General features: G+C 45.0%; 1 protein-coding gene across 1 annotated transcript in view; it reads left to right on the forward strand.

The window, feature by feature from the left end:
• Positions 1 to 4,929: 4,929 nt before the first annotated feature.
• Positions 4,930 to 13,166, forward strand: part of sgsm1a (small G protein signaling modulator 1a) — a 33,182-nt gene continuing 24,945 nt past the window's right edge. The window contains exons 1-2 of the mRNA XM_083673865.1: positions 4,930 to 4,970; positions 5,094 to 5,137. Coding sequence (XP_083529991.1) covers positions 4,952 to 4,970; positions 5,094 to 5,137 — 63 coding nt within the window. The 5' untranslated portion in view covers positions 4,930 to 4,951. The remainder of the gene's footprint in view (positions 4,971 to 5,093; positions 5,138 to 13,166) is intronic.

Consider the following 13,166-nt stretch of genomic DNA (forward strand, 5'->3'; position numbering starts at 1 on the left):
CTGTTTAGTGAAGAGACAGCAGAGTAGAGACTCTGTGGCATAACTGTGCTCGTTAGGAAAACCTAATAAAATGACTTTGTAATTTAATCCACCGCTATTACTGAAGCACTGGCCGATTTAAGAAGAGTGCTAACTAAATCTCCAGTCTGCAGTAATCTCACAGGTCAGTGAGTGGAGACGCACCAAATGAGGTTAGTTTGGAAAATGGAGAATGAGAAGAGACGAGGCATCCAATGCCATCATCAACTTGTTTCTTAAAAGCCAAATAACAGTCACTGCTTTCTGGTCATTGAGAAGTATCTTCCCCTAACCCACAAACTCAGAGTCAGTACAAATACAGAACAAAAACTGTACCATTGTTTTACATCATTAAGCAGTAGTGGTTGATGGATGTTAAAACTATTAAATAATTTACAGTTAAAGAGATGTTTTAAACTACAACCACAGGCTGTTTAAGTGTATAAACACATGCCTCTTCTCACCTTCCCTGTGTCCAAATCTCCATCCTTGTCTAAATAAAATGAACTGATCTTATACCATCATGAGCTGCCTTGTGTTTGTATAATTGTTCCTGTCCCATGGTAAAGACCTTTTCAAAGGCTCCTGTACCTCAAACCTCATCAGATTGCAAATCTCAGCTTAGGGCCAGAGCTGTGACAGCAGAGGATAAACAGCCAGTCAGGGGGAAAGGCAATGGCTGCTCAGGCAAGGACTGGGGGCCCCTGAGGGCCAAACCAGAAACCATCAGATCCTTCACTATTAGGCACTGGCCATCTTCAACATACAGTCCTGTCAATCTGCGTTGGCACACAAGGGCAAGAGAACATTGGACTGACAGGACCTCCCTCCACATGCCCTGGTGCCCATTAAAGACTGTCGACTCTGATCACACACAGACATGTGCACGGCGGCCCTGCCCACAAATCTCTGCTCCCGCAGTCAAAGGGATATGGATACGCACTGTTGTTTCTTTCACTGTTGCTGTTCTCTTACACATGTTCATTTCCCCCTTTCTTCCTCCTCCTCCTCCTTCTTCCTCTTCTTCTTCATCATCGTCTCAATTCTCTCTTTTTCCATGATGAATTAGTGGTCCTGACATTGTCATGATGGAGCCGTTCTGACTCACAGGAATGGCTTACATCTTATTACCACCTCGAGTGAGGATTCCCAGCCATCTATGGGCGCTGTAATAACCCTTACAGGAGCTTACAGGGGTCACAGAAAGGTTAGGGCACCACTTGAAAAAGACATGCATGTGTATTTTAAGGGCCAGATTGTTGATTTGACCCCAAACAAGTGTGTTTTGTTCACTGTGATGGAGTGATGATGCAGGGCTCTCCCATCAGCGAGGACACAGTTGAGCTGGTGTGATGTGCTCTCAACCAGAAGTCCTGGCCTGGCAGGAAACAAGGTTTCTACATGATCTAAAACCAGTCATGTGTCATCCAAGGAAGGGAATCCCATGTTAAGGAGGTTATTTTGAGGATGGGTGACAGAGAATGTGAGATATAGAACATTTATATGTATTATCAATACCACAATTATTAGCATAGTATTAGTATTGCTATAATTGACTATCATTCAGTAGAAGAAGAGGACTGTCCACATCCCTTTGAATTGTACAAAGGGACACAGGAGGTAAAGTTGAGAAGTGGTGTCAAATGGCATCGTCTGAATTACAGCCACTTTGACTATAATATATCATTGCCTATTGCATTTGTGAAACGGGAGTATGTCTATTACACACTCTCAGCGATCCATTAAGGTCACTTACTGTATATGGAATGGCATGGAATGGCATGGAATGGCACACTCACCAGACAAGAAGTTTGTAAAATGTCAGACAGAGCTTTTCCCTAAAGTGTTTATTTCAGTTCGGCATAAATTCAAGTATAAACTTTTTGACCCTCCTCAAAATGAAGATATGTGGACATGAGGACATGTGTCTAGTATTCAGACAGGCATCAGAGAAGCAAGCTTCAGTGCGGGGGATGAACCCCCTCAGAGGACAGCCAGGAGGGGGGATGAACCCCCTCAGAGGACAGCCAGGAAGGATGATGGCTCAGACCAACAATGGGAGGAGGAGGGCGATGTCTGGCCCTGAAAAACAATGTCCGCTTGGATCTTCCATTTCTGTCATCCTGCATTACCTGTCCACCCTTTCGCCACCTGATCTACCTGACAGGTCAGCCCCCCAGGCAGACCTTCAGTCTGTACGTGGCCTGAGGGACCCCCAAGCTGCTTACACACACTCCACTGAACTGAACTGCACTAAACCCAAACCCAACATACCTCAGTTTTCCCCTTTCCTCATCCTTAGATCCACCCAAACAATGAGCTTCACATACTGTTGCACTAAAGATAATACAAATGATACAGAAATAAAAGCATTTTATGAAAATAGACCTAAGCTGTAAGTCCATGCACTTCTGTTTTTCAGGATTATTTGGGTAGAGAATTTTGTTTCACTTTGGCTCTTGATGAAATGATCTCCAATGACAAGTCCACCATCTACTGGGCAACATAAACCCTGCAAGTCATTTCTTCATGTCCCTCAAAAAACTCAGCATTTTCCTGCACACATGACAAAAAGATTCAGAATTATAATATAGTCATTGGTGTCATACATATTGTTGTATAAAGGAACCTGATGGCAATACAGAATGAACCATGCTTTAAATCCCACACAGCACACACTTCATTTGAAGTATGTTGTGTTATGTTTGCCACCCATCAAATACTATGCTATACTATCTCAGAGACAAGATTTCTATCTAGACTTGTATAGCAAATAATATATATCAATCAATCAATCAATCAATCAATCAAGTTTATTTGTATAGCGCTTTTTACATAGACAAATGTCACAAAGTGCTTCACAGCAAAATAATACTAAACAATATAACCAATAAATACAATACAAACAATATGATCTAACCCCAAATAATAGACCCCCAGGAGTAAGCCAAGGAAACAAACTCCCCAGAGGGGAGAAAAATACAGTGGCAAGGAAAAACTCCCTCAGAGGAAGAAACCTTGAGAGGAACCAGACTCCAGGGGGACCCAGCCTCCTCTGGCAGATCAGGTGCTGAAGAGTACATTAATGTGGAATGTGGAATGTGGTGCAAGAGTTCAGGGGTCCATAGTGAAGGGCAGCTTTCTGATGGGACCCGGGTGGGGCAGCAAGGACCTTTTTCATACATTTGTATATTCATGGCTCTACACATCCAAGCTTACTGTAGATATTACATTCTGCTCAAATACCCTCTTACACAGGATACTCCTTTAGAAGAATACTCTTTCTAATGTGTTTGATTTTAGGTGCTGGCAACTGAGTCTTGGCCATACAGTAAACCACCCTCATCAGCACTGAGATGAGTAGGCCACAAGGTGGCGTAATAATACAGGGGTAGGCTATTGAGTGAGAGACATCTAAAGCATAGGAAACTCCTTACAGTACCACTCTTATTGCACTGATGATTGGCCTCAAGATGCAGTGTTATTTCATCAATGAATCTGTGACACATTTGATTAATTCTATTTGAATGACTGTAGCATCAGTGTCTCCACCCTCCAGTCCCTGAGCCAATAGGACTGTGTGACTGGAAATCCCCTTTCAGACATACAGATAAGACTTGTAGTCTGTTTACTTGCCAATATTCTATTCACTGCTACAGTAGAATATTTCAGACTAACAGATTTTAATTCCTCACCTACTTATTCTAGTCCAGAATACATACAGATTTGTCCTTGTATATACTGCCCAGGAACACAGATCAATTTCAAGCGATCCCTTCTCAGTTCCCTAGAGGAGAATTATCGATTTAACCTATGATGCCATTTCCCCCCTTGAGATGACCAGAGCAGGACCAGATCTAGCCAACTGAATCTGCCCAATTAGCCCAGCTAATATGTCTCAGGAGGTTGCTTAGCAACACATCTTATTGGTGAGGGAAAGCTGTTGTTTATTTGTAACCAAATGTCCTCCGTGCCGGCTGGGATGGACTGGAACACAGGGTGCACATATGCCATTTTAAGAGATAGGCCTGGAATGGTATGTCTGCACATTGGGAGAAGGGCCAATGTAGAACCCGGAAGCCTGTCCCTGTGGGAGAACCCTTTAAAGGGTTCTACATGTAATCCTAAATAGTTCTACAAGGAAGCCAGAAGGGTTCCAAAAGGGTTCCCCATCATGGACGGCCATATAACCATGTTATTCTGACAGTGGACAGTAGTGAGGGTAGCAATCTCCATGATTGTGTCGGTGTCTTCTTGATGTTTCTTAATGTAATGCATTTAGTGATGCTTTTGCAATGGATTATTAGCATACATGGTACATCTGCTGGCATTGAATGTAAAACCTTTCTTCGTTGAATATGGTAATGAAATTATGTTGATCAGATCAATTCTTCTTCCTATTATGGGGATTTAAATGGCTCTGGGTGGTTTATGAAGGTCTAATATCGGTATGTCGCACTTGTTTGGAAAAATGAATGAGCTGAATTCAATGAGCATATTACAGACCTCGGCCAACCATGTTCAGAGTGGTCTCTTTCCTTCTTGTGTAATAAGGGTTAGGGTTAGGGTTAGGGTTAGGGTTAGGGTTAGGGTGAACCCAACCATGTTTAGAGTGGTCTCTTTCCTTGTTGTGTAATAAGGGTTAGGGTTAGGGTTAGGGTTAGGGTTAGGGTTAACCCAACCATGTTTAGAGTGGTCTCTTTCCTTGTTGTGTAATAACGGTTAGGGTTAGGGTTAGGGTTAACCCAACCATGTTCAGAGTGGTCTCTGTCTCTTTCCTTGTTGTGTAACAAGCGTTTTGCATTAGTCAGAGTCGTCTCGTAGAGCCTCGCTGTGGCTTTAAGAGGCGTGTGTGTGGATGAGGAGCGTCTCCGCCGCCGCCGCCGCCGTCCGTCAGAGGACCGGACCGGACCGACCGACACACACCGACTCCATGGCAACAGCAATGGGAGGTGAGCGAAAACCAGTCTGTCAACATAACCAAATGAAATAACCAATGTTTGTAGAACATATCCATATAACGTGACTTTACTTTCTAAAATGAACGACGTGATCCGGTTTTCCTTGTGTTTTAGAAGCAGACACCCGCCAGAGACTGCTGCGCACCGTGAAGAAGGAGGTGGGTGTTTACCGACAGACCGCCGCCGTGTCGACCGGTCTGGGGGGTCCTGTCTCCGCAGACGGTTATCATGGGTTTGGCTCGGTCAATTACTATAGCTAATCTATCATTTCATTTTGTGAAAACTGATTACAGTACACATATGCTAAGATTTGATATCCATCAGGTTACAATAACAGCTTCCCCATTATTCAAATAGGCTGTTGAGGTTAAATGTGTTTGGAGCTACACCTGGGACTGTTCTCAGAAACATTAGGGCTGATGTGTTTGATTGGGGTTTTGTTTCAGTTGTAGAGTAGATTAGACCTATAATATTCATGAGATGACAGAAGGGGTGACAGAGTCTCCATCCCAAATCTGACCAGACTGACACAGGTTCTAATGGCTTCATTTGTTTGTCATGTAGACTGAAATGTAAGGGTCTGTTCTATAACCCATGTCCTGATCTAATGAGTGAAAAAGTATAGTAACAATTTCACTTATGAGCTTAATTAAAAAAAAAAATGTATTCTGTCAAACTTGACTATGAACTTGCAAGTGGAGGCTGAGGTAGTTGTACTCACATTATCATTAGTTATTAGTTATCAGTATGATATCTGATGTATCCTCATCTTTCCACGATGCAGAGAAATCTGCTTCTTTTTCATACGTTTTTGGCAGACCTTTTAAAGATCTCATAAAGAGCAAGACCTTATGTCACTAACAAAGGAATCCAACCTGAATCTGTATGAAAGAGAGATTTCAGCTCCTGATGCTGTCCTCTAGTCTTCATAGAGGCCTGTGGTAAAGCTTATCAGTAGAGCACAGACCCACCCTGTCACTGAAGCTGCCCTGGCCTTCCTCCTGAGGCCCAGGGAGATTCACAGACCCACCCTGTCACTGAAGCTGCCCTGGCCTTCCTCCTGAGGCCCAGGGAGATTCACAGACCCACCCTGTCACTGAAGCTGCCCTGGCCTTCCTCCTGAGGCCCAGGGAGATTCACAGACCAAGCGCCCCCAGCTCTCAGTGCTTATGGAGGTGGTCTTAAATAAAGTGCAGTGGAGCGGAGAGGAACCACCAGAGCAGTCTGTCTTGTTCTAAGCCACTGTGATGGCTGCAGACTCTAGCTCTCTCAGTGGCAGATAGAACACCCTGCCAGTGATTCTGGTGCCCTGTAGGCATTGGATAGAAAGCACTGTGGAAAAAAACACACAGAAACACACATCTTTCTGAACAGCCATTTTCATGCCAGGGTGATAAGATTCACTGGCGGAAACGTTTACAGTGGAGCGCCCTGAGGAGCATGTTAAAGGAAACGTATGGAACTTAAATAAGCGAAAGTGAGTTGTTGAAAGGTGTTTTTGTGTTGTGAATGGTGAATGTAGGAATACGTGTGGGTGGCAGATGTTGAGTTATAAGCTCCATGAGCTATTATATGTGTTATTACATGTTACATACATAGCTAGCTGTAGTGTGTGCACCTATGTACAGTGTGTGTGTGTGTGTGTGTGTGTGTGTGTGTGTGTGTGTGTGTGTAATATGCTCAGTTCTATTCGGCCATGTTAGAAGCTACACTGTTCATATTAGTTCTGGTGTGTCATCTATTCTCCATGTTCACGGATGATTACCAATGATTTAGGCTTTTAGCAACGGGTTCTCTCTCCCCCTCTTTATTCCTCAAACTGATTGTAAATACTGACGTGGGCCCAAAGCTGGTTTGTTATAACTCATTCATCTGCTGTATATATACATGTATTTATGACATTTTCTCCTATTATAGCAAGCAGTTCATAATTTCAAGGTTTTCTGCATGTATTCGTCTTTTTCCTCATGATATAACTTGGTTACTGTTTGGAGGTTCTTGGCGTTGATGCTCAGATTGTCCCTCTCCAGCTGGCCATGTGCCCCTCTGGCCGGTGCCTGCCTGAGTTTGGGCCAGAACCCGTGTTGGGGATGAGGAGAGAAGCAGGCTGGTTCACTATGTACACGTTCCAACTCCAGAGCAGGGTTAGGGTTAGGGAGCGTGGTGTTGGGGATGAGGAGAGAAGCAGGGTTAGGGGTAGGGAGCGTGGTGTTGGGGATGAGGAGAGAAGCAGGGTTAGGGGTAGGGAGCGTGGTGTTGGGGATGAGGAGAGAAGCAGGGTTAGGGTTAGGGAGCGTGGTGTTGGGGATGAGGAGAGAAGCAGGGTTAGGGGTAGGGAGCGTGGTGTTGGGGATGAGGAGAGAAGCAGGGTTAGGGTTAGGGAGCGTGGTGTTGGGGATGAGGAGAGAAGCAGGGTTAGGGTTAGGGAGCGTGGTGTTGGGGATGAGGAGAGAAGCAGGGTTAGGGGTAGGGAGCGTGGTGTTGGGGATGAGGAGAGAAGCAGGGTTAGGGAGCGTGGTGTTGGGGATGAGGAGAGAAGCAGGGTTAGGGTTAGGGAGCGTGGTGTTGGTGCTGTAAAAATGTGTGTTTTTAATACAGGATGTGTGATTTTGATGCAGTCCCTCATACTACCTCAGCCTTAGTCTTGATATCTCTCTCTCTCTCTCTCCCTCTCTCTCTCTTTCTCTCTCTCTCTCTCTCTCTCTCTCTCTCTCTCTCTCTCTCTCTCTCTCTCCCTCTCTCTCTCTCTCTCTCTCTCTCTCTCTCTCTCTCTCTCTCTCTCTCTCTCTCTCTCTCTCTCCCTCTCTCTCTCTCTCTCCCTCTCTCTCTCTCTCCCTCTCTCTCTCTCTCTCTCTCTCTCTCTCTCTCTCTCTCTCTCTATAACCCCCCCTCCCTCTCCTACACATACACAGTACACACACACACACACCTGTGTTTACACAAGGAGAGAGACACATGCTCATAAAGGCCCAGGGCTCAGAGGGTAACAGCCAACAGCTCACCTTTCATTTACTTCTCTCTCTCACTCACCGTCTTGTAGCCTGTCTGCATAGTGAAGAGAGCATTTCAGGTCTCATAGTGAAGAGAGCATTTCAGGTCTCATAGTGAAGAGAGCATTTCAGGCCTCATAGTGAAGAGAGCATTTCAGGCCTCATAGTGAAGAGAGCATTTCAGGCCTCATAGTGAAGAGAGCATTTCAGGCCTCATAGTGAAGAGAGCATTTCAGGCCTCATCTGAAGCATGATAATCAGCCTGGTTCATGGAAATCTCTCGTTGTCTCCAAGCTTAATAGAGTTTTCTCTCTGATCTCAAATCACACAAGACATGAATACAAATGAATTGTAATTACAGTCACAGATGCACCGATGCGGGGAAAGCCTCTGTTGTCAGTGATAAGGAAAAATTACCTGGGTACCTGTGGTGTCATGGTAACATATTTGAGATGCTTAATGAAGCTGTTATGAATAAACTATGATGAATAGCGCTGTCAGAGAAGAAATATTTGGCAACCCAAAGCTTGTATTGCAACCTGAAGCACTTGTTTCGTGACTGACAGTCATTTCCTCTGCATATAAACACCAGGACTGTCAACAGACGACAGACAGATTTGATCCATTTATGCCACCACCCACTTACAACTAATGTCAGGAATACAAAATCTGTCAATTTCAACAGGAGTTTTTTTGTGGCGATCAAAATATGATATTCATGTCCTGTTGAAATGCATCCAAGGAAATCCATGGCTGAAACATCTCCCACAAACTTTAAACATTTAAACATATCCCTTATAACAGCAATACCATTGAGGATTTATTTTACATTATTTTGACATATTTGTAATTTGAGCAGTGACTATAGAAAATGTATGTGGAATGGAACAAGCATTTAAGTGGGATTTTATCTATTAACTCTGATATGGATGTAGCAGGATTTAATTGGAATACACTAAAATCCCTAATCACTCCACCGAGCATAGTTGTAGAATGGTACTTAAGAGGGTGGATGACAACAGCCTGAAGGAATGGAACAGTTAACATTCACACATCTTAACTGCCATTGTTTCAGCATGGAGTCTTGTCTTTTATCTAACTGCTAACTGTAGCTGTCAGATGAGTCCTCCTCATGGACTCCTCCTCATGGACACCTCCTCATGGACTCCTCCTCATGGACACCTCCTCATGGACACCTCCTCATGGACTCTTCCTCATGGACTCCTCCTCATGGACTCCTCCTCATGGACTCTTCCTCATGGACACCTCCTCATGGACACCTCCTCATGGACTCCTCCTCATGGACTCCTCCTCATGGACTCCTCCTCATGGAGGGCACCATTTAGATTTGGTTCTTACCTGACAAAGTCATACTTTATAACAGAGTGCACATGAGTTGCACGTTTTGGGTGCCAGAATATATCTCTTAAAAGGGAGTACATTTGCGAATAACCTAACATGTAGTGACTGTAGCCAATCACTACAGTATAGTAGCAGACACTGGTCCATATCTCTCACCTCACTATGACTGTATGCTGATGAACAGAAATATAGCGATCGTCATGCATAACAGTAATTCTGTTGTTGCTCACTGATGAATGTTCCTTGTTGCCGTGGTTTCTCTCAGAGAAATAGCCGCTGACTGATATGATACATGGAATGACACGTGCTGTCTCCATAGTAACCAGCAGGTCATCTGGTTAGACATCTTGCCGGTTAGATTCTCCGATGGCTGGATTCACTCTGAATGAAGGGGGAATAGAGCCAATCGGGCTGGAGAGGAGTACTGTGACCTCCAGTTGGCAAATCCACTTAACCCACCAACCAACCAATCAATGCACTGTGTTTAGCATTAACATTGAATGAATTGAAGTGTGTGTGTGTGTGTGTGTGTGTGTGTGTGTGTGTGTGTGTGTGTGTGTGTGTGAGTTTGGGATTTCTATTGCTGCTGACGTCATTAAGGCTGTAGAGTCAGACAGCCGACAACAGGACAAATCTGCATCATGATTGGTTTCTAGTTGGTGCATAATGTCAATATCAATGCTTTCATTTTAATCATTAGTCAAAATGGAATATTTGTGTGTTGTATTTACACCCCAAGCATCATCATTTACCTCATCCTCCGTTATTCTACCACCATCAAGCGAACTAGCTGACATATAGCTTGTTTTTTTGGGGATAGCTGCTCATTTTATTTCCAATCTTTTTGAGGACCTTTCCTCGATTTTTCGAAAGATGACACATTAGTCAACTGCTAACGCAGGCTTTCACATTTCAATCTGCCTGTAGTGAGTCATAGCAGCGCCTCGGAGCGAAGTCACAGTGAGATGTTTATCTCTGCTGTTGTTTTCTTCACCAACAGCCTTATGGCGAAAAAAACGTTGTTTTATTTGAAATGGTGGAACCATTGTTCACTTCTCTCCTTCCAACCAGCTGATGAGTCACCAGCAGGTCTCTGTGTTTCTCTGTTTCTGCACTAGTTTGTGTTTCAATATGGAGAACTGAAAAAAACGGACCAGCTGTGATCATCTTTATCTGTCCTGCACATTGCAACGATAAATGATTGTAAACCGATAATGCTGTCACCTATGAAGATGAACTGGAGAAATGTCTTTAAGCATGTAAAGACGTTCCCAAACGTACTTTTAGCGAGTGAATATCAGAAGATGAAAGGTAATATCGCTGGTCAGTCTGCTGCTCCATGACCAGCGAGGTCAGAGAAATGGAAGAGATTATCTCAGTGTCTCTCTTTGAATCAGAGTCTGGACAGGGAGACAAGCGGAGAGGCAGAGATGGAAATGTCAGGGCAGGACAGCCTGTACCCTGTGCCAAAACACTGGAGCACAGAGCACTAAGGGTCACATAGGGTGTGTGTGTGTGTGTGTGTGTGTGTGTGTGTGTGTGTGTGTGTGTGTGTGAGAGTGAGTGAGTGAGTGAGTGAGAGAGAGAGAGGGGGGGGGGGGGGGCTAATGGAGAAGTAGTGTTATCTTCCAGGTGTATTGACCAGTCGTGGGCTGTATGGTTATGCAGAGTTTTCTAGCAGTTGTGTTGATAAGGCTGCATCCACCATGATGAATAAATGCTATGGCAACGCTGTGATGATCCGTCACACCTCATGACTGTGTGAACAGACGTTGATGGAGTTTTCCTACTGATGAAACGGCATGCTTAGATAAATGACTATCACCTCTGCCATTGTGTAAGTTCATGCTAATCTTCTCCACAAAATCTACTGTTACCAAACAGGAAGGACAGAGAGGAGGTGATAACCCTAACAGATAGGAGGTGATAACCCTTCTTCAGATAGGAGGGGATAACCCTAACAGATAGGAGGCGATAACCCTAACCCTAACAGATAGGAGGCGACAACACTAACAGATAGGAGGCGATAACCCCAACAGATAGGAGGTGATAACCCTAGCCCTAACAGATAGGAGGCGATAACCCTAACAGATAGGAGGCGATAACCCTAACCCCAACAGATAGGAGGTGATAACCCTAACAGATAGGAGGTGATAACCCTAACCCTAACAGATAGTAGGTGATAACCCTAACAGATAGGAGGTGATAACCCCAACAGATAGGAGGTGATAACCCTAACAGATAGGAGGTGATAATCCTAACAGGTAGGAGGTGATAACCCTAACAGATAGGAGGTGATAACCCTAACAGATAGGAGGTGATAATCCTAACAGGTAGGAGGTGATAACCCTAACAGATAGGAGGTGATAACCCTAACAGATAGGAGGTGATAACCCCAACAGACAGGAAGCGATAACCCTAACAGATAGGAGGTGATAACCCTTCTTCAGATAGGAGGTGATAATCCTAACAGATAGGAGGTGATAACCCTAACAGATAGGAGGTGATAACCCTAACAGATAGGAGGTGATAACCCTAACAGATAGGAGGTGATAATCCTAACAGATAGGAGGTGATAACCCTAACAGATAGGAGGTGATAATCCTAACAGATAGGAGGTGATAACCCTAACCCTTCTTCATCGCTTTGTTCTGTCAAAACAAATGCAGCTGAAATGATGTATCAAGGCACACGCTTTGGAGTCAAGGCTGCAGTTGGCCTAACCCCAACCCCAACCCTAACCCTAACCCCAACCCCAACCCCAACCCCAACCCTAACCCTAACCCTAACCCTAACCCCAAATACTGGCTTCTCTGTAGGAATCAACATCGACATTTTGACCCTTTAATTTGTGTTCATGTGAGTGTGCCTGTGCGTGCATTTGTGTGTGTGCGTATGTGTGCGTGAGTGCGTGCGTGTAGACAGGCAGCACCTCTCTGTATGCAGTGTAATCTGTCCTCTGACTCATTACAACAGGAAATGACAGCTATCTCTGCTGCTCTCTCCGGAGGCTGATTTCCCAGATGCAGAGCAGAGCAGAGCAGAGCAGAGCAGAGCAGAGCGGTGTCTATGCTAGGAGATATGCCCTCCTTTTGGTTACCATGGATGGTTTATCAGTCATCTTGGCTGCAGCTCTGATGCGGTCTCTGGGAGCACAGCCTGTGGTCAGCTTAGCAAGGCCTTCAGGAAACCACTCAATAGTTCAGATGAGTCTCACCCAGGGATACACACTGTGCTTTGACCACCGTTGTTTTCCCAGGTTGTGTGTGTGTGTGTGTGTGTGTGTGTGTGTGTGTGTGTGTGTGTGTGTGTGTGCATGAGTGGGATCTCTGCAAGTTTTGACATCACTGAATGAATTGCCGTAATAGTCATAGTGCAGCTTTGATGAGACATGAAAAGCCTGACATTCCATTCACATCTCAGGAGATTGTAAACCCAGTGGGAGATCCAGGGGTGTGGGCACAGACCCCCGACCCCTGACCCCCGACCCCCCGCCCAACTACAACCCTCCTCAGCTCTATCCAGCTGAGATCTGCCAGATACGAGTCAGTGACTCATCCATGGAACTTGGCATGCACCCTTCCCACTCAGCTCCCTCTCTCTCTCTCCTCCTCCTCTTCTCCCTCTCTCTCTCCTCCTCCTCTTCTCCCTCCCTCTCTCTCTCTCCTCCTCCCCTTCTCCCTCTCTCTCTCTCCTCCTCCTCTTCTCCCTCTCTCTCTCCTCCTCCTCTTCTCCCTCTCTCTCTCCTCCTCCTCTTCTCCCTCTCTCTCTCCTCCTCCTCTTCTCCCTCCCTCTCTCTCTCTCCTCCTCCCCTTCTCCCTCTCTCTCTCCTCCT

Source organism: Argentina silus (genome assembly GCF_951799395.1).
Source record: "Argentina silus genome assembly, chromosome: 7".
In the NCBI taxonomy this organism is placed as follows: domain Eukaryota; kingdom Metazoa; phylum Chordata; class Actinopteri; order Argentiniformes; family Argentinidae; genus Argentina; species Argentina silus.